Below are 23,396 nucleotides of genomic sequence, written 5' to 3'. Positions count from 1 at the left end.
TATCATCAATAGCAATGATAATAGAGTTAATATTTTTCAAATATTCTATATCATAGACTGTATTAAACACTTACTATGCATGATTTCATGAATCCCTATCAAAACCTTGGGAAGTAGAAACTGTGGTTATCACCAGTTATAAAGGAGAAAAATAACTTCAGAGGTCGGCTTCCCCTGAGCTCCACAAGGTCAGGTGTGGAACTAACATCTAGGCTAAGCATGTCTGGCCCCTAAGCACACCCTCTTCACCACTGTGCAGTGACAAGTCTCCCTGACAGTGTGTCATCCATGTGGACCCAAGACATGTTGAAAAATGTGGCTCTGTTTACAATCTCACATCTGTTTTAACTCTGAAACCTCATATTCAATCATCCATCTCTCTACTAAGTCTTTGGTACTTTGAGTTCTCTCATCCTGTTAATGTTATATTTTATTTGAAATTTAAGGACACTTCAAACCCTGACATAGCCGCTGTTTCCTGTTCTATTCTTTCCGTCTTTCCTTTGCTTTTCTGCTTAATTCATTACTCACTTAAAACACTCAGTAACTGGTTTGTTTGGTCCTTTATTTCTTTATCCTACCATTCCTCTACTCTGACAAAAGGCTAGCTGAAAATCTTTTTGATCTGCTGTCTCCACTCCTACACTGGGGCTGCTGAGCAGTGCTGGAGGACATTGCACAATAATCCAAATGTGTCACAATCTATTATACAATAACGGAGATCAACCTCAATGGTGCCTTTACTAGTGCTCAGAAGTTATTCTGTTGTCAACCAGAACTTTCTCTGACATTCCATGCTGGCCACTCCTATCATTCTGTTCTTTGTTAAAACACCAAGTTCTCCACCTCACTACACATTCATTTGTGTCTTCCCAAAGAAAATAGGAGTGATAATTTAAAAAAAAATGCCCCAAACTGTTGTTATCCTACCTGTGAACATCCTTGAATTCCACAAATATTATTCCTGTTGCCTTGCAGGGGAAGATTCCCCACACCCCCCAGCCTAGGGCTACTCCCTAACTGCATTCCATCTTTTGCTTTTACAAAGATCTTTCTCCATTGATTGTGTCTGCCCACCATTCTACCTTCAAAATCTACTTTCTTTTTTACTTTATTAATTTCTTTTTTAAATTAAATCATTTATTCTAATTTGTTATACACGATGGCAGGGTGCAATTCATTTCATATTACACATATAGAGCACAATATTTTAAGTCACTAATTGTACACAAAGTATTTTCATGCCATTCGTGTCTTCATACATGTACTTAGGGTAATGATGTCTAACTCATTCCACCATCTTTCCTACCCCCATACTCCCTCCCTTCCCCTGCCCACCCCTTGGCATTATCTAAAGTTCCTCCCTTCTTCCCATGCTTCCCCCCACCCCATCACCATATGAATCAGCATCCTCATATCAAAGAAAACATTTGGCCTTTGGTTTTTTGGGATTGACTTGCTTCACTTAGCATTATATTCTCCAACTCTATTAATTTACCTGCAAATGCCATGATTTTATTCTCTTTTAATGCTGAGTAATGTTCCATTGTGTATATATACCAAAGTTTCCCCATTCATTCATTTACTGAAGGGCATCTAGGTTGGTTCTACAATTTAGCTATTGTGAATTATGCTGCTATAAACATTGATGTGGCTGTGTCCCTGTAGTATGCTGTGTTTTTAAGTCCTTTGGGTATAAACAAAGGAGTGGGTTAGCTGGGTCAAATGGTGGTTCCATTCCCAGCTTTCCATGGAATCGCCATACTGCTTTCCAGATTGGCTGTACCAATTTGCAATGTATGAGTGTGCCTTTTCCCCCACATCCTCGCCTACACTTATTGTTGTTTGTATTCTTGATAGCTGCCATTCTGACTGAAGTGAGATGAAATCTTAAAATAGTTTTGATTTGCGTTTCTCTAATTGTTAGAGATGTTGAGCATTTTTTTCACGTTTTTTGATTGATTATATATCCTCTTCTGAGAAGTCTGTACAGTTTCTTGGCCCATTTATTGATTGGGTTGTGTTTTTTTTTTTTGATATTAAGTTTTTTGTTACTCATCTTTTAAAAATATTTTTTTAGTTGTAGATGGACACAATACCTTTATTTTTTATTTACTTATTTTTATGTGGTGCTGAGAATCTAACCCAGTGCCTCACACATGCGAGGTAAGCGATCTGCCACTGAGCCACAACCCCAGCCCCTACTTTACTCATTTCTGTCCACGTTTAAAATACAAACATTTCATCCATTTTTGAGAACATTTTTTAAAAAATTCTATTCTTTTCATAAATGTATTCCTTTTTCTTCCTATTTAAAACTTGCCTAACTATAGTATCTCTAATTCCTCACCTCCCAGTAATTCATTTTATCTATTATAATATGAATTTTATCCCCACTATTCAAATGAAAATTTTTTCATCAAATTAACCATTTACCTTGTTTTTTCTGTTAACACTTGCTACCTACATGCACACACACTCCAAAACTTTGTGACTAGAACAACAAGCATTTATTGGGTTACCATTCAGTTCAGCCCTGAACTTAGCTGAACAAATTCTATGATTTTTTTTTGTGTCTGAAACAAAGTTATTAAGAAACATCTCAGAAGAATGGGAGAAAGGACAGAGGAGCAGGACAGGGGGAGTGTCCCAGGGAAAACAGTCTCTGGATGTCTTCTGCAAGTGGGGGCTTCAGAGGAGACTCCTGATGTCCAGGTGGATGCAGAAGTGCCCTCGGCTAAAACCTGGGCAGGGGAACCTGAGGCAGTTGGCACGTGTTGCACCTGCAGCTGTTCAGAGGCCACATGAATGACCGATGCCCACTCAAGGTGTCAGGATCCACAGAGGACAGATTCTCTGGCCATTTATTTTTCAGTTGTAGTTGGACACAATACCTTTTATTTTATTTATTTATTTTTATGTGGTGCTGAGGATCAAACCCAGGACCTGCACATGCTAGGCGAGTGCTCTACCGCTGAGCCATAACCCCAGCTCATCTTTACAACTTACACTTGTAGTTATATGACTTCAATTTGAGAAGTATTCAAATTATCTCTTTAAAATTTTTACTATCCCCTTTCCTTTTGAAACTTGCATTCTGTGTGTGTTGGTGTATTTGATGGTATCTTAGGCTCTATTTACTTATTTTCTTCATTCAATCTATCTTCAAGATCAATGATTCATCCTTCTCCCTGCTCAAATTTTCTACCAAAGCCCAGTAGTGAGTGCCATATTTCAGTTCTTTTAATTTTTCTGTTCCAAAATTTCTTTTTGGCCCCTCTTATGCCCTCTAATTTTTATCTTCTATGGATAACTTTGCTTTGTTGAAATGTAGTTCTCTTATAGTCCTTCAGTTCTTTGTCCATGGTTTTCTCTAATATGTTGAAAAGACTTAAAACAATAGATTTAAATTCTTTGTTTAGTAAGGCCAAGGCTTGGGCTTCCTCAGGGATGGTCTCTTTTAATTTATTTTTTCTTGTGAATAGGCCATATGTTCCTCTTTCTTTTTATGCTGTTATTTTTCTCCCATCTGGAGGTTGTACCGTTGGGTCTTCCTGACAAGATATTGTGTATCTCCCTTGCCACAGTGAATAATTCATATTCAGTGTCATGCCTATAATGTACCAAATTCCAGGAGGTACTATGGATAATGATGAATTATGTGTGGATTCTTTACATCCAGGTCTTTCAATCTAATGTGAGAAAGACAGCAGGTACACACAGACAACCGCAACACACATACTAATGATTACAGAAGTGGTCAGTAAAATGTCACATGAAATTTTAAGGGTAAAAGTTATCCTGAGTTTAGGAGGGCAACGATGTCATTGTGGAAAGAGGTAAGGATTAAATTGCGTTAAGAGAGAAATTGCATGAATGAGGGCCCAGAGGGAGGAAAGTTAGCCAGAGGTAGGGAAGAGTATATGGAGGGACATGAAGCTTAAGAAAGTGTATTATCTTATAAAAGGTTTTTTAATGTCTTGCCACAGACTGTGAATTAATCACCATTGCAAGATAATTTTAGGGGACAGTTTGAAACTTATTACTGAGCCACCATTTGACCCAGCTATTCCCCTTCTTGGTCTATTCCCTAAAGACCTAAAAAGAGCATGCTACAGGGACACTGCTACATCGATGTTCATAGCAGCACAGTTCACAATAGCAAGACTGTGGAACCAACCTAGATGCCCTTCAATAGACGAATGGATAAAAAAAATGTGGCATTTATACACAATGGAGTATTACTCTGCATTAAAAAATGACAAAATCATAGAATTTACAGGGAAATGGATGGCATTAGAGCAGATTATGCTAAGTGAAGCTAGCCAATCCCTAAAAAACAAATGCCAAATGTCTTCTTTGATATAAGGAAAGTAACTAAGAACAGAGTAGGGACGAAGAACAGGAGAAGAAGATTAACATTAAACAGGGATGAGAGGTGGGAGGGAAAGGGAGAGAGAAGGGAAATTGCACGGTAATGGAAGGAGACCCTCAGGGTTATACAGTGGAGGGGGTAGAGAGAGAGGAGGTGAGGGGAGGGGAGAGGAGGGGAGGGGAGGGGAGAGGTGGGGAGGGGGGAGGGGGGAGGATGGGAAAGGCAGCGGAGCACAACAGACACTAGTATGGCAATATGTAAATCAATGGATGTGTAACTGATGTGATTCTGCAATCTGTGTATGGGGTGAAGGTGGGAGTTCATAACCCACTTGAATCAAAGTGTGGAATATGATATGTCAAGAAATTTGTAATGTTTTGAACAACCCACAATAAAAAATTAAAAAATAATAATAATAATAATATATTTAGAAAGAGAAGGTATATGTCCTGTACACTTATTATTTTAAAAATTTATTTATTTAATCTTGCTGGTGCATTATAATTACACATAATATTGAGATTTGTTGTTATATATTAGCATTTCAATATCAGGTACCTAAAAATTTGGTTCTTTTACAAAATCGCTGCTGAAGTAATATTTTGAATATATTTTCCTAAAGTGTTTCTCCATGCCAAATTCATCTCTATTTCTAAAAATTTGGTTGAGTTTGCTTTTATCTTTATACAACACATCATTTTCTGATGTACTATTAATGAAATATTAATTAAGCATTGAGGACTTTAAATTTTTTATGTATTTATATCACAATTCATTGAAATGCCTCTTAACAGTTTGCTCCTGACACATGTGGTTCCTGATTTCAAGTGGTTTTGATCACTATCATGTAAATCACCTGATGTAGATTTCTGCATTGTGCAGGACCCTGTATTGTCAGTTTCCAAAACCAAGAGATAATATTTTCTGGATAATTAATTAATTTTGAACCTATTAATATTCTCTCTGAATATTCTTTCTCTTCTCTGCAAAATGCATGTTTATTTTTTGCCCATGTTCTTTCGGGTTTACACATATCTTCTTATTGACTTCTAGGTACAAATCAGCATCGTCAGGAAATTAAATGTATTAGAAATAATTTTATCTCCGTGGCTTTTCTTTTTACTCTATATCTTTTAATAGAAGGATTATTAATTTTAATGTACTTAAACTTAGTTTATCATTTTACCTTTAAGTGTTTTTTGTCTTAAGAAATCTTCTTTACTACAGAGTCATACAAAATGTTTACTTCATATTTTCTAAAATTTTAGTTTTCCATTTGAGATTTAATTGCTTAAGTGTGAAATTGACTTTTCATGTAAAAAAAAATTGCTAATTTGAAAAAAATGTTTTACTTTTTTCTCCACATGGAATTTATTGCAAATCTGGTCATTTCTTAGAAACTAGCTATCCACATATATCATATGTCAAGTATTCAAATAGATTTCATCTATGTACCTCTTTTACCCACTACCCGGTTTTATCTTTTTATTTCAATAGGTTATTTCACTCCCTTACATGCTTAAAAATATGCTTTGAGATCTGGCATGGAAGATTTTTTTTCTTTTAGTTATTTTCAGTATTGTTGATACATAGTTCTTACACATATTTTAGAATAACTTATTATATATGTGAAAATATTCACTGGGATTGTCAATAAAATTGTATTCACACATTTTTTTTGTTATGTAGAGGAATATAGTCTCTTTTAGAGTTTCTTAGACTCCATTGTATCTATTATACTATTAGCACAAGAAAATTCCAGCAGAATAGCAAACACCAAAACCTGTTTTGAGAAGACTGAGCGGGAGGTATTAGGAAAGATAGGCAAATTACTGAATAGATAATGTTAAATTATTTATTTATTTTTTAAAAATTTTATTATTAGTTGTTCAAAACATTACATAGCTCTTGACATATCATATTTCATACATTATGTTAAATTATTTATTCTGCAACACATTAATATATCTGTGCATGTGTGTATGTAATTGTGTACATGCACACACACGTGCACATCCATAGATCAATTAGCCATATAAAGTTTCTTTTGCATTTAGTTTTCTGTTAACTTCTATTTATATATCTTTTTCATTTTTCTCATCTGTTGCATTTCCATATTTTTAGAAACATTGATAATAATCTTTTATTTGCAATGTTAATTGCAAACTTTATTTTATTTTATTCACTTTTACTAGTCCTTTAACTATAATCATTTTGAAGACAGAAAAATTTTAATACAGAAAAAAATGGATTTTATTGAAAATCTGGTTACACAAATCATAGAATCATACAAATGTTAGCACTTTTGAATTGTTTAAAAAAATCTCAAGATTATTAAAATTTGTATAATTTTTACATTTTGTATTTAGCTCTTTAGACCACTGAAAGGTTGCTTATTGAATGAGGCAAATATGATACTTAGTTTTTTCCACATGAAATTAAAATTATCTGTGTACATTGAATTTTCCATCTCCATTGATTTGAAATGTAAATTTATAACAAACTAGATTCTCTTATATATGTAGATTTTTTTCATCCCATGATGTTCTGTTGAAATCATCACTTATTTTAAACTAGTCCATATTTGAATAATGATGGTCTTGTAATAAGTTTCATTTTTGTATTTTGGATACTATAAAGAATAAAGACATATACTTTGAATTTATTTATTATGATACTAACTTTTGTTCATTCCAGTATTTCTGTTACATCTGAAGTAAATTTTCTCATTTTTAAAAATGTTTTCATACATATTTATTTTTTCTTTAATTTTTTTTGCTTTTTTATTTGTTCTAATTAGTTATACCTGAAAGTAGTACATTTTGACACATTGTACACAAATGGAGCATAACTTCTCATTCCTCTGGTTGTACATAGTTTTTTTTTTCTCATTTTTTATACTACAATCTTTCTTTAGGTACTTGTATAATTTTCATTGTCCTTTAAATTTGCAAGTGACAGATTGGACTGACTATTGGTTTCAAGCATGTGTTTCTGGGCTTTTATGTTTATTTGGTTGGTTTTTAGCATTTCTTGGAGTATACCTATATCAAAGTTTCGTATCACCTAAATAGAACATTTTACTGGGGTTCTTTGAAATAAGAGATAGTATATTGAGGAAAGCAATTTGCAGTGGTCTATTTCTGAATTAATTGCATTTATTTATTTATTTATTTAATTGCATTTATTTATTTATTTACACACACCTACCTGTGTGCCCACTGTGAGAATCTAGCCTAGTTCTGTAGGTTTTTCTTTACTTCTCTCTAGAACCATCACTTCCATGCTTGCCCAACCTTTCCATTTTAGATAAATCTCCCACGTGGTTAGAGGTCTTATATGTGGCAACAACTAGAAGGCACATTTTCAGCCCTGCATTCTGGATTCTTTGGATGCAAAGCAACAGGACTCAATTGTTTACTTTGACTACCATCTACTTACTCTTGATACTGGGAGTTGTAGGTCAGAAGCTGGATTCTGGAGGTCCCAACAAATCAGGTCCCACTGCCCAATCCAAAAACTAAGCAGAAGAAGTAATGGTGAAAATCAGGAAAGGACCTTTAATAAGTGTTGTGACATCAGGAAGACCAGAGGATCTGCATCCTTATCCCTGACTTTGAGCGGCTGACAATGAGGTTTTATAGAAAGGGGGATGTAAGCAAGGATTGAGCTTTCCATGGCTGGGGAGGTTTGCACAGCTGGAAAAGCAGGTGATCTTGGTCAGGCATAGTGGTGGTGATATATCATTATCTCAGGATTAGTCAGGCAGTGCCTTTTTGGTACTGAGAAAGTTACTGTGGCCTAATAGGTAGTTTAGAATCATCCCAGGATGTTTATGGATTAAAACATTTGTTCTGGAATCCAAGAGACTCAGAATAAAGGAGACAGACGCAAAATTGAGGCAGTTTTAATCTTTCTTTTAAATACCCATTGAGCATTTACAGGTAAATGTGAAGAATTTTAAGTCTTTATTACTTTTTTTTTTTTTTTGCAAGCCGATTTCCTTAGGAGCTACACAGATCCTTGGCCCTATTCTGAAACAGTTTTCATCTGTGTGTTGTGAAGTGAATTTGTTTTGGTCTGTTTTCATTATCAATCTAATCTGACTGCTTTCTATTTCTGAAAATTCTCCTAAAATATATATACACTGAGTATTTATTTTGTTGTTGGTGGTGTGTGCGTGCATGTGTGTGTGTGTGTGTATGTGTGTGTGTATGTTTGTGTGTAACCAGATTTTGGTAGGCTATAGGAACTGAGAACAATTAATTATGTATAACTAATTAATAAAAATCATTTATAAAATATGTACCATTCTGATTTTATAGCTCTATGGTTTTTTTAATGTATGACTTTTACAGTCCACATTATTGTTAAGATATATCTGTAGAATATGAGCCCTGCCAAGGAATGTGAAGTCCAGAAGAGGCATAATATTATGGAAAATTAAACATATATGTGAAACTTGTGGATAATTTTATATTTACCATTATTTGGTAGTAAATTAAGATTCAATAGATTTCATGCATTTCTTATTGGGTGGAAAGTCTTTGGGGGAATAAGCAGCATTTGAATTGGCCTTTGATGAATGGGTAATATTTAGAAACACAGAAGTGAAAAGTGAAAAAAAATTAGGTGTGAGTAATCATAGAAAGATTGGAGTTGGTTTGGGAATCAACAGAGCATAGTTTTACCAAACTATAGCAGGTATGTGAAGTAGAGAACCGACTAATTTGTCAGTGAGTTCAAGTTTAAGTGAAGTTTACCAATTGTTTTTTGAGATGTTTAAAATTTGATTTTTATTGAGATCTTTTATTTTGACAGGTTGAAACTTCTTTTGCAGAATGGTAAGAAACTTTCATGCTTCTTTTATTGTTTTTTGTTCATGTTGAAATTTTGATAATCTGCGGTTGACTAAGTTTACTTCAAAAAGAGTAGGAAATTGAAAGTAGGATTTTTCACTTTAAAAATTAAAATACACTTTTAAAAAATATAAAGATGAAGAGTTTACTGGAAATGACAGCATAAGAGTCTCTAAGACTCCATTCCTACAGAAAAACAATGAGAAAATTGTCAATAAATAAATAAATACATTAGAATTGTCATTTGTGATAATCTGGACTCCACTAAAAAAAAATTAGGATAACCAAGGAAAATCTTATTAAACCTGATGCATTGTACTAGGAGAGCACCATGGTGTTTTTAAAATGCCTGCTCGCAGTGATACTATCCCTGTATCAGGGTAGTCAGGAAGACGGCATCTCATACTTGTGGTAGAAATTACTAGTGCCAGAGGGAACATGAGGGACCTTATTTCCAGATAGCTCTTTTGAGTGCCTTGACCTGCCTGACAAGTCCCTAAAAGACCAGCACAAAGGCTTGCTTTTGTTTTTCCTGAAGCGGAGCAATCACAGGGCTGGGCTAGTTTTCAGGCAGTGTTTTCTGAAAGCATTTAAAGTCACAAACTTGCCACAACAGCCTGGGGCAATGGATAAAAACTGGAATGAGCAGTAGAGAGATCAAAATGCCTAGGACAGGGCTGGGGCTATAACTCAGTGGTAGAGCACTTGCCTTGCACCTGTGAGGCACTGAGTTCGATCCTCAGCACCACATACAAATTAAAAAACAAAACAAAAAAACCCCAAATGCCTGGGATATAAGAAATTAGAAAGGGAGATAGAGGGGATAGAGGTCTCAAAGCTTCCAATAGACTGGCAAGTCCAGAAAGACACAGATATGATGAGGACTGGAAATATGCTCAGAAAATACTGAGGAATTCCCCAATTTTCTACCTCCAACGAATATTAGTAGATTGGCACAGGCTGGAACTGGAGACAGAGGCAGGGTTGTAACAGCCTGGGTAAGCACTAAAAGAGCACCTCAACATAGAGCAGTCTGCTAAGATTGGGAGAACTTTTTATTTTATTTTTTGCTTTTTTTGTTTTTAGGCATATAAAGTAACTCAGACAAAACAGTAGCTCATCAGTTAGCAAAGAAAACAGATTTCATTAGTCACTCATGACAAAGAATAAAGACATTTCAAAAGTCTATAGAAGAGTCATTAAACAAACAGCAGCTCAGAACAAACAGGGAAAACAAATTTAATAAGGGAAGGTTAATATAATTTTGATTTCACATTAAAATATGAGAAATGTCCAGTTTTCTATAACAAATATAGCAGCAAAATAGAAAGTCTGAAATTAGAAATTATGTGAAATTTTTCATAGAAACTATGAGAAAAAAGTTTGTAACAAGAAAAATAAGAAAAAGGAGAAGGAGAAGAAGAAAACCGACTAATATAAACTGTAAACTATACCCAAGGAAGCCCAGAGAATTTGGACTTACTAGACAAAGACTTACTATCCTTAGAAAAGAGGGTACTCAATGAGATAAAGGAAACTATAGACAATGAACTAAATGAAACCAGGGAATGATGTCTGAACAAATAGAGAATATCAATGAAGAGAGAAATTATAAAAATTAAACAAACAAATTCTGGAACTAAAAGTAAAATAACTGAAACTGTAAACTTTACTAAAGGGGTTCAACAGCAGATTTGAGCAAGCAGAAGAAAGAAATAAGTAAACTTGGTAGGTCCATAGAGATTATCCAGTCTGAAATGGAAGACGAGAGCATGAAGAAAATGAAATATATCCAATAAACCAAAGGGAATTTGTTATGCTCGAGTTTGGGACCCCCAAAAGACCACCAGAGACATAGATCGATGTAAGCAGCAAAGAGGTGTTTATTGCGAGCTAGCTCAGTCCTCCGCACACACAGCACACAGAGGCCCTGAGCCCAGGGTTTGCAGCAGTTTTATACACTCTTTGGGGAAGGCAGGGACTTCACATACATCATAGCATCTCTAAGCAAATCATCACACACTGCGGGAAAATCATAAAACAACTCTAAAACATGACTAGCACATCCACTGGCAGGAACAAGTTGGGTAAGGATGATTGGTTAGTACAAGAGGGGGATTCGTTTGAACTGATTGGTTTAAGCCACAAGGGGAGTACATGCTGAACTACATGGTTTCCCAACATGTTATCAACCACCATAAACTACTGGGAGGGTCATCTGGCATCCCAGGTATTTTCCCTGTCTCATGCTGATTGGAGGTTGCTATGGGTCCCAACCTAGCCTGACTGAGTCAGGGACACCTAGTGCAGCAGATCTCTCCTGTTATTTTATTTATTTATTTTTTATTATATATTTGATCATTTTAATTTTTTATTATTGGTTGTTCAAAACAGTACAAAGCTCTTGACATGTCATATTTCATACATTTGATTTAAGTGGGTTATGAACTCCCATGAGAGAGAGAAAAAGATTAACATTAAACAGGGACGAGAGGTGGGAGGGAAAGGGAGAGAGAAGGGAAATTGCATGGAAATGGAAGGAGACCCTCATTGTTATACAAAATTACATATAAGAAGATGTGAGGGGAAAGGGGAAAAAAAACAAGGGAGAGAAATGAATTACAGTAGATGGGGTAGAGAGAGAAGAGGGGAGGGGAGGGGAGGGGGGATAGTAAAGGATAGGAAACGCAGCAGAATACAGCAGTCACTAGTATGGCAATCTGCAATTTCCTGTTATTTGTAGATAACAACTCAGCAGGATGGGTATGTGCCTAGGAGTGCTCTTTGGGTCTTTCCAAGGACAAGGGTCATGCCCGCTTCCTTGGACAGGCTTGATCTGAGGTAGAGGCTGGTTTCTCAAAGTATTACAAGAAATGAACAAATATTCCCACACGAGGATTCCAAGAATAAAAGAAGAAAGAATATTTCAAGAAAACTGGCTGGAACAAAAAGAATGAAATTATGGCATTTGCCAGTAAGTGGGTGGAATTGGAGACAATCACAATAAGTGAAATAAGCCAATCCCCCCCAAACCAAAGGCCAAATGTTCTCTCTGATAGGCAGATGCTGACTCACAATAGGTGGTGGTGGAAGGGTGGATAATAGGGAGGAGGAGAGGTTCACTGGATTGGACAGGGTAGAGTAAGGGAAGGGAGGTGGGTGGGAATGGGAAAGACAGTAGAACGAATCATACATACCTTCCTATGTTCATGTACGCATGCACAACCAATGTAACTCCACCTCTGTACAACCACAAAAATGGGAAGTTATACTCCATTTGTGAATGATATGTCAAAATACATTCTGCTGTCATGTATAGCAAAAAAGAACATTAAACTTAACTTCAAATAAGATAAAGTCTACACCAATACACATTTTAGTCAGTGTATTAAAAGCCTGGGACAAAGAGGATCTTAAAGGCAAGAAGAAATAAGTGACTTTTCATGTATAAGAGATCTTCAGTCAGATTCACAGTTAATTTGTCACCAGAAACTGTGAAAGTCGGAAGGTAAGGATGACATATTTAAAGTGCTGGAAGGAGAAAATAAAGACAAAAACACAAACCATTCAGCCCAGTATCCTACAATCTGTAAATTAGTCTTCAAAACTGAAGAAAAAAACTAAGATATTTCCAGATAAATAAAAACTTGGGATTGTATCACTAATAGACCTGTCCTATAAGAAATATTCAAAGTAATCTTTCAGACTGAAAACATAAAGAAATAAAGAAAAAAACAACAACAATGTAAGGAGAAAAGATCTGATTCTGCTGCTGCTTGGTAAGGCCATTGTCTCAAGAGATAGCTTGAAGTAAGAACTTTATTCAGTGGCCAAGCAATGGATAAGCTTTGCTCCAAAACAGTTTTTCAATGCCACTGAATAGAAATAATGAGGAAGAGAGATAAGCTAATGTGTTTTCCTGGAAAAGGCAAAGATTTTACAGGAACTTGGATGCCACCTCTTTGCACTCCTCTTACAGTCTGGTGTTTCAGGTCCTGGTAGCTGGTAGCTGGAAGGTGGTTTTTTTTTTTTAGATCAAAGGCTAAAGCTCCAAAGGAGACAGGAACATTGTGAAGACAGAGATGCCAAGTTTTTTCTTTTTGTTCCAGTTACCTTATTGGATATCTGCCAGCTCAAGTGAAGAATCCGTGTTTTCAGCAAAAGTGGCCCAAGAGATCTTATAAAGTAACATAGGCAACCATTATTGGCATAACTACTCAGCAGAGTGACTAGTGAGAAACTAATAATGTATTGCCCAGCTATATAATCTCCAAAGTTAGTGATTTTTAAAAGTCAACTAAGACAAGTGAAACTAGAGGGTTTATTCAGTCTTTTTTCCCCTCAGTAACAATAATTACAAAGATAAATATAAAATTTAGTGTAATGGTACTTTTGTCTTGAAACTTCTTTATTTCCCCATATGATTTGAAAGACAAATAAATAAAACCCATGATTATAAATCTGTGTTATGGACACAGGATGTATAATTGTGTGATTTCTGAGAATGGGGAGGGCAGAGCTGTTAAGGAGTGGAGTTTTTTACAGTATTGAAATCACATTGATTTTAATTCAAACTTAAGCTTTATAAACTTAAAATGTCAATTGTTATCCCCAAAGTAAACACTAAGAAAGATTCTTTAAAAATATGCAGAAAAATAAAGGATACTAAATCAACAGACTAGAAAAAAAAAGGAATAATGACCAAAGAAGGCAGTTATGGAGAAGCTGAGGAAGGAAAGACATAAGTAATGTAGAAAAATGTAGCAAAAAGACAGAAATAAATCCTTCCTTCAGAGTGGTTACTTTACTACTGTAAGGGTCCCGCGAAACATCGGAGAAAGAGACCACCAAGTGACCACTCATGCAATTGGCAGAAGGGGGATTTATTGAACCAGCATGCTGGGGCTCCGTGCCCACTCAGGAAGGGAAAGCAGCCCAGAGCCCCGAGCAGGGGCTGAGCACTGCTTAAGTACACTTTTTGGGGAGGGCGGAGGGCTTTGTATACATCAGAACAAATCATCATGAGGCGTGGGAAAATTGAACAACAACTCCTAAACATGATTAGTTCATTCATTGGCGGGAACAGGTCAGGCTGGAGTGATAGGTCATTTCTAAACGGGGTACACATCAAACTGATTGGTTCAGGCCCTGCAAGGCCTATGTGCAACCACACAGACCCCTTCAGTTATTAAACAACCAGACAATCAGGGGAAATGTTTACTGGGCGGTTCTAAGCATTGTCTTAACAGCTACAGAAATTTCAGGTTTTGCAGGTAGCATAGAAACCTAACAATACCTCCTTTACATTTTAACTCAGACCTTGCAGCTTAGAAACTTTTACAACACCCGGTCTTTTACCCTTTAACTTTTACGCTTTAACTTCAATTTCTTTTACCCTTACACTACTACTAAAATGGACTGAAATCTCTGATTAGAAGATAGGTGCAGTAGAATGGTTAAGCATATATGATCCTACTGCCGGCTATCTGTAAACATAAAGAGACTCACTTGGATTCCAAAGACACAAGTTATTTAGAAGTGCAGAGGTTGGGAGGTGGGAGATAAAGAATATTTCATGCAAAATAGTAACCAAAAGAAAACTAGAGTGGCTATACTAAAATCACAAACAAATGACTTTAAATAAAAGTCTGTTCCCTGAGACAAACAAGATTTGAGATATTGGTTAAGGTTATTCTATCAAGAAGATACAATACAATAAACCTATACACACACTTAACTGTAACTTTGAAATATGTGAAATATTAACAGAAATGAAGCAATAAATAGACATTTCTATGAGAAGAGCTTGAGAATATAATTCCTCTCTTTTCAAAAATGGATAAAAGAACTAAACACAAGATTGATAAGCAAATAGACTTAAGTAGCACAAAAAAATTATCATATGCAAAGGGAAGAGTCTTTAGGATAGATCATATTAGACTACAGAACAAATTTTAATAAAATAAAAAAATCAAACTCATAAAAAGTTTCTTTGTGACAGAATGAAGTTAGAGGTTAATAACAGAAGGAAACCTAGAAAATTCATTTATATATGGAATTAAACAAACATTCTTTAAAAAGAACCCCAATGGATCAAAGCAGTAATTCACAGCAGTAATAATGGGAAATAAGAAAATATTTTGAGATGAATGTACCAAAATTTATGGGATAAGCAAAATTAGTACTTAGAAATTTACATTAGCCTAAAATTTACATTAAATAAGGAGACCACAAATCTCTTAAGCTAACTTTAAAAAAATAGTAAAGGCATAAACTAAAACCAAAGCTAGAAAATGAAAGGGAGTTTTAAAAAAATTATGAATGAAGCAGAGAATTAAAAAAATACAAAAATTTTCATTAAAACATTAGTTGTTTTTTTGAAAACATCAACTAAATTCATAAACTTTTAGCTAGTCTGACAGAAAAAGAAGACTCAAATGAATAGCATTTTAGTCTGGATGTGCTGGTGGTACACACCTGTAATCCCAGCTACCTGGGAGGCTAAAACAGGAGGATCATAAGTTTGAGGCCAACTTTAGCAACTTAGTAAGACCATGTATCAAATAAAATAAAATCAAGTAAAATAATAATAACACTTCTTTTAAAAAATTAGGCTAATTAACAACATATCCTATCGAAATGAAAAGGATTGTGAGAGGATACTATAATATATACAATTGCATATCACTTAATAACCAACATAAAACGGACTAATTCCTAGAAGCACATATATTACTATAACTGACTCAGGAAGAAATAGAAAAATCTGAACTAATCTATAAGAAGTAGAGATTGAACCAATAATCAAAATCTTCCCAACCAAGAAAAGCCAGAACCAAATGGCTTCACTGATAAATTCTACTAAATACTGAAAGAATTTATAGTGATCGTTTTTAAATTCTTCCAAAAAATAGAATTCTTCCTAATTCATTTTATAAGGCCAGTATTAACCTGATTCCAAAGCTAGATAAAGGCATCACAAGAAAATTGTAGAGCAGTCTCTTTGAATATAGATGCCAAAATCCTCAACAAAATACTAGCCAACTAGTAGTAAATCCAGCAGCCTATTAATAGAATATATATCATGACCAAATTGGATTTATCTTAGGAACATAAAGATGGTTCTGTATACAATACGTATGTTAAGAAAATGAAAGGGATATCTGCCTGAATATCTCAATTGATGGGAAATACACGTGGCAAAGAACAACCTTTTCATTTTATAATGAAAACACTCCAAAAATCTAGGATTGTAAAGAAAATTCCTAAACACAATGAAAGATGTCTGTGAAATCCCCTCAATACAAAACAATTGAAGAATGAACATAAAATTAGAACAGAACATTAAAAGACAACACGTGAAGATAGACCTAATTGTGTATAATAATTTACCAGATCATGCAACTAGCATTAGAATCCAATTGACTTACTAATTGGTGGTGGGATAATTGTTTTTCTATGTTTTAAAGCAAACAAACAAGAAAAAAGATCCCATTTTTTTTCAACAAAAACATTTTGAAAAGAAAATCAAAACCAAAGAAAGAAAACATAACGAGTATTTTCCTGGTCTCCCAAAAGAATGGGATCTCCTAAATTAACTGTGAAACAACAAGAGTATGTGAAGAAGAATATGCAACCATCAGAAATATTAAATGACATTAAAATGTACCGGAAACAGTATCATGTTAACTAAAGTATGGTACAAGTTTTTATGTCTCTAATTTTATAGAAATTAAAATATCACTAGACTTACAGTCTTATGTTATTTCTGAAGAGAATAAATAAATATGTACTATTTTATATGATTTTTATGATTTTTGATATACTTTCTTAAATTAACTTGTAATAATTCTTTATTAAAAGATTAATAATTTAATAAAAACTAAAGGAAACTTCCTGCTTTGTTGATAATAATATTTTTCTTAACTTTTATCAGTGAGAAAATATCTTTTCAAAAATAAATGAAGGCTAGTTTAGGATCCTAGAATTGGATCAGAGAAATACTGATAATGAGAAATATTGAATTATTCAACACATAGTAGCTTAGAAAGATACTTTGGAAATAACATTTTTCTAACAGCTTATTATCTTTAAATCTGAAATGGTATTTTTGCTCCTTCTAATTTATACTGCTTTCCCAGAAATGGCTGACTTTGAAATTAGAGAAATATCTCATGCAAATTGTTTTGAATCAACGCCCCTTTTCTAATAGCAATATTCTTGAAGAACGACCAATTTCTTGCAACAAATTTTATTCCATTTATCAGTAAGTATAAACCCTACCACCTATTAGAATTTTCCTACATTAGTTCCTTATAGTAAGATTACCAGAAGTTTTACCAGAAAATAGTTTATAGTAAGTTTTACCAGAAACATTTAAAAAATTCTGTGTAAGAGTAGCATAGCACCTAAAATTTGTTTTAGTAACCACAACTACATTTCTCCTTTACTGATCAATTGCTTCTTTCCTATTATGTAGGAGAAAAACTTGTCCCACAAAGGACCTAAAAGAAGATTTGAGTATTGAAGGACCAGTGGAAGAGGTCAAACCAGAAGAAGAGAGAGGTGAAATTGTTCTTCATACTTAGATAAATGGAATTATATTTAGAGCTCACTGACTTTTCATTTAATAGATTTCTAATTTTCACAGTATTCATGTTTATGAGTTCTATAATTCTTATGAGCACTGAGCAGAGAAATCAGCCCTCCATTTCATTCAATGAGGCATTCATTCGACGAATATTTATTAACACTATTATGTACCAGATACTGCTCTAGGTGCTGAGTGTATCGTGATGTCTGCCCAACTTTCAAAAAGATAACTGCAGTAAAGGGGTTGTTCAGTAGAACACTTATTATAATTGAAGTGCTCTTCATCTGTTCTGTCCAATAGAGTAGCTGTTAACCATATACAGCTGGTGAGCCTTTGAAATGGGGCTAGATGGAACTGAGGAACTTAATTCCTAAGTTTAATCTTGTTAAGTTACATTTAAATGTGAACAGTTCCCTGTGGTTCATGAGCACCATATTGGACATTGCAGCCCTAGTCTGTATTTCAGTTGTGATTACTAAACATTTTACATTTTATAAAACATACCATATTTTATATGCTGGTCTAAAATTTGGGTTAACATTACTTTGACTATATTCTCAAGATTACATGAAATACTTCCTATTCACCCACCACAAAAATTTGTAAGAAAAAGTTAATGAAGGAAAAGTGATAAACTCAACTCACTTTTCCTTTAAAGAGGAAGAGTATTTTGTTCTTCAAAGCTCTCATCATGATGGGACTCTGTTTTGACTGTTTTTCTTTTCACTATTTGCATCTACAATGAAGTTTATTTCCCAAGTTTTCAAATGACAAATGCAGAAAGAAAAGATTAACATATTAATGGTCATGGCTATAGCTAAATTATCCACATTTATGTTTATTATAAATATGTACATTTGAGTCTAAAACACACAAGAGTGGAAGGATGAGGGAGATTTATTGTAACTATTTATGTTAAAAATTGCAGGCGATTGTTTACTTAGCCAGTATGAAACAGTAAATGTATTTGTAGGAAAAAATATTAGATGTTTAATATAATGAATTAGATGCACCCCAAGATATGTATGTACAGCAATTATTTTAGAATGCTATTACAGGAACAGAATAAAAGACAATTTTAAAAAAATGAACAATTTTGGCAAAACACATATAAATCCAGTTCAGAATGTTTTAATTTTAAATAGTATTCACTTCCTTGTGAGTTTCAGGCTGAAATCTTATAAATTGATGACAGAGTGAATCACAAATTGGCTCGAGAACACAGTGTTCCATAAGTATGTTTTCATTTAAAAATTTTTGATTCACAAAAAAAGTATATAAAGTACCCAGGAAGTGGTAGAACTTGGCAAAACCAAACAATTGGTTTAGAGAGACTAACTTAACGGCCAGACCAGAGAAAATCATTTTTATGCATTAAAATAGAGAATCCTGTTTGTCAAGAATTCTTTTTGGCACCATGCAGAATTTCTCTGACAAGCCCAGTAGGTTGGATCTACTGAGTGACTGTGAGCTTACACTTATAACCATCATGTGACCTTTACGTAATCTGATCATAGAGCAGAAAAATCATTGTCTTTATTGTCCAAAAGCAAAACAAAAAGGAAATTTATTAATTACCTTTTTCCATTCTGCTTTTATACTATTTTCCCTCCCACCTTAGCTCTTGACAGTTTGGTTATAAGTATTCTCATCATGTCACACTTTGGCAAAAGTCACTGCTTATACATATAAATCCCATAAGGATGGGAACATTATCTATCTTCTTTACCTTCTTATCTCCAAGGTAGATCCTATTTCCTGAAAATAATAACCTCTGTACACATTTTTTTCCTGTAAATAGATGGATGAATACCATGGCAATACTTTCGTTAATATTAAGTCATATCATTTCAGTGCTGTGAACCAGGAATCACAAATATCTATCATTAAAGGAGTTAATTTGTATTATAAGAAAATAAATAGAATTTGGAAATCCTGATGAATTTCTGGTAAAGCTAAAGAGAGAAGTTATTTGTCTGATAAGCTTGAAGAATATAAAGTGTTCATTTCTAGGAACCATCTGAGGATCTTCAGTATTTGTCTGATATAATAATTTTGATTTGTTTTCTTATAGAATGGTAGGAAACACATTCATAAATTAAAAATAAAGTTGTATAGTACAGTTGTGCATATAACATGTGTTTTTTCCATGTACTGTAATGAAATTATATTATTCTTGAAGATATGGTTTAAGATGTAGCCCTTTTAAAATATATTCTAATTAGTTATACATGATAGTAGAATGCATTTTGACATATCCTACATAAATGAAGTATAATTTCTCATTCTTCTGGTTCTATGTGATGTATTTCTTTATAGAAATTGCTCATTGAAAAATTTTGCCTTCAAAGATTATAATCAATGTTATGATTGTATTATAATAAGACTGTCTTTAAAAGGCTAATTCATTTTTTAACATTCTCTTATTAAGTGCATAAATATTTAAAAGAATAATAATCCAACTAAGACCCATGTTCCCATCACACAGCTTGCAGGTTGCTTCACTAACAAATGTAAATGCATTTTCCTATTTTCAGATGAAAAGTGTCCTGAGTTAAAGAAAGAAATGGAAACATTGCTGTCAGAGACGATCCATCTCATTAAATGTCTAGAAACTGACCGGGCAATTGCCGAAGAAACTTTAAATCAACAAAAATTAAGAAAGGGAAAGATTACCACAAAAATTGATGCGTGGTCAATCTGGAAACTTCAAGAACTCCCACTAGCTGTGCAGAAAGGTAATAATAAGGATTTTCTATTGTTGCCATTTCCTTTGTTGGGGAAGCACAGATAATCATTTGTAGCTCTGTGTACAAAAAAAATCACCTGTTTAGAGTGACTGTATGTTGTCTACAAACCAGGACACTTTTGAAAGATGGTATTAATAAGATTGCTGAATTCATAGGCATACACTGGAAATGCACTGAGGAAAACTGAGCCTGCTGTCATTTAGGTCTGTTGGAAATTCCATGCATTTATGATATCCCAGGGGCATGCAGACATTTGGTATATATTTTTACCTTGGCAGTAGTATTTAAGTTACTAGAAATTTAAAGTGATTTCTAGTTGGTATTATTGGCCACATTTTTAATTGTAGGAAAATTGAAAGTTTTCAGTGATGTGTTGAAAACTACGTGTGTCTATGTTTTTGAGAATTCAGAAGCCAATTTACTTTTAAAGGAATTTGTATCAGAGATGGAACCCTTAATGTTTCCAAGTCATGTAAGTAAAAAATGTTTAAGAAGAAACTGATGTCTTTTAGACTGCAGAGCCAGGGACATGGTCCAAAGTGCTACACAATCTAAACCTGTGGGGTTTTGTTTGTTCGTTTTTGTTTTTGTGCTCTGAACATTGCCTGTCAAAACATTCCTAACTACTTGATCCTGCCTGAGGCTGGGAGGTTTTTACCCCTTTATAAGGGGAAAAATTTAATTCAGAATTCATATACTTTGTTGTTGTTGTTGTTTTTTAAACAATTGGGCATCCATGTAATCTATCATTTAAATCAAGAAAACCTTGAGAGAAAAAGGAATGCTATTAATTATTACTCTGAGACAATAGTTATTAACTAAAGGTATGTGTCATGGTGAATCCATACATACATTTTTGTCACGTCATAAGTCTTTCAAGCTGTAGTCTCCAAAGAGGGGTACACATTCAGGGGAGTTTCAACAAAACATTAGATCTTTTATTTATTCTCTTGAATGTTATTCTTTTTCTAATTTTTTTTCTTTGAATAGAATTTATAATATGTATACTCTGTTATCTATGCAATAGTGTAACTACGTGATTTATATATGCATGCTATATATGTGCCTGTATTTGTGTTTTAAAAACAATGAGACTACAGTCGAGTTAGCACAGACATCCTGGGAAATCCTAGATCTCAGGTGATTCTTGGGCAGACTCATATTCACACCTACAAGGAGTCATCTGCACTTTTCATAATGCTTCTTCCTTGTTAGTATAATAGAAAAAGTTAATTTTGAGGCCTAGTTTTATTAATCTTTGTTTGCTGATCAGTTTGTGTATAATCTACATGGGGTCTATATGGACTTATATGTGGAGAGCAGTATCTGAGATTGGGGTCTCTGATGACTTCATGGCTATGGCATGCTGGGTGCCTGGGAAACTTTCTGTACAAAGGTGCAGGATGTCTAGCTGCTGTGGTAATGCCCTCCATAAGGAGGCTTTGTGCTACAATCTTATCATCCTTGACCTTGATCTTAGGCACATAGTTCCTGGGAATAGAGGAACTCTCTTGCTGGACAACCACAATGTTTCACCAAGCTCCACTTCTCCTAAACCTGCCTGCATAAGAGTAATTTTAAACAATGGACTTTCTTGACAGCTACACAAAGCTCCTGACATTGCACATTGCAACTATAGAATGTAACTGCTGAATAAGCTGCATAATATTGCTAACTCTGTAACTATCATGAATACAAAACAATAATGCTTGCATAATCTTTAATCTGATAATGAGACATGTATAAATAAAAACTGCTGGCATAATTCTTTAGACCTGCTTCTCCCTCAAAGAGCTGTGCTCCACCTGACCCCAGCTATGTCTTCACAATCTGTGTCTTTATTTTTCTCATCCCCCTTTGCCCCTCACCAGAACCCACGAGATTGGCTGTGCTGGTTAAGGCAATTGGTGGCCTGTTCGGGGAGAGGTCAAGTCCAGTGAGCTTTTGATTGCTGTTTTGCCTCTATTTTGATCCTAGGAATTTCACTTTCTGGAACAGTTATGTTAATTTATTAGTTGAATTTTACCTCTAAACCTTCATAAGTTACGAGCTAGAAAATTTTTTTCCTTTGATTGTTTGCTTTTTAATTTTCTTGAAGTTGTTCTTTTTCTAGCAGGGCCCAGTTACAAATTTTTATATCCATGGCCAACCTGTTTAGTCTAATTTGCCAGCTGTTATGGTTTGGATGTGAAGTGTCCCCTAAAAGCTCATGTGTGAGACAAGGCAAGAAGGTTTAGGGAAGAAATGTTCTGGTTATGAGAGCCTTAACTCAATCAGTGAATTAATCCCCTGACAGAATTAACTGAGTAGTAACTTAAGGTGGGTAGGGTATGGTTGGAGGAAATGGGTCATTGGAGGTGTGCCTTTGGGGTGTATGTTTTGTATCTGGAGAGTATGTTTTGTATCTGGAGAGTGGAATCTGTCTCTCTCTGTGCCTGTTCATCATGTGATCTGCTTCCTTATGTCATATTCTCCCACCATAATGTTCAGCCTTAGCTCGAGCCCTGAGGATGTCTATGGATGGAGACCTCTGAGACTGTGAGCTCTCAAATAAACTTTTTTTACCTTAAAATTCTTCTAGTCAGGTCTTTTAATCTCAGCAGAAAAACAAAAAACAAAAAACCCAACTTACTAAAATACCAACTTATTTTAAATAGCTAACTTCTTTCTTAATTTTAAGTCTCTTCTGTTTTCTACTTTTTGAACCAGTTTGGATAATTTATGTTTTCTGAGGAATCCAGACATTTCATTTAGTTGTCTGATTGCTGGCAAAACTTTGTTTGATATTCCTTTATAATTATTTTAATTTCCATAGCAAG

The 23,396-nt window shown here is 34.4% G+C and overlaps 1 protein-coding gene across 1 annotated transcript in view; it reads left to right on the top strand.

Annotated features, from left to right (window-relative positions):
• The window catches only part of Ccdc178 (coiled-coil domain containing 178), a 394,311-nt gene that overhangs the window by 5,623 nt on the left and 365,292 nt on the right, over positions 1-23,396 (top strand). The window contains exons 3-5 of the mRNA XM_046428324.1: positions 9,197-9,219; positions 17,714-17,799; positions 20,365-20,565. Of these exons, the coding sequence (XP_046284280.1) occupies positions 9,197-9,219; positions 17,714-17,799; positions 20,365-20,565 (310 nt within the window). The remainder of the gene's footprint in view (positions 1-9,196; positions 9,220-17,713; positions 17,800-20,364; positions 20,566-23,396) is intronic.

This window comes from Marmota monax, unplaced genomic scaffold (assembly GCF_021218885.2).
Source record: "Marmota monax isolate L192 unplaced genomic scaffold, Marmota_monax_Labrador192_F-V1.1 WCK01_AAM20220418_F8-fsc00031, whole genome shotgun sequence".
In the NCBI taxonomy this organism is placed as follows: Eukaryota; Metazoa; Chordata; class Mammalia; order Rodentia; family Sciuridae; genus Marmota; species Marmota monax.
Note: the sequence above shows the minus strand (reverse complement) of the source record. Positions and strands in the feature narration are given on the sequence as shown.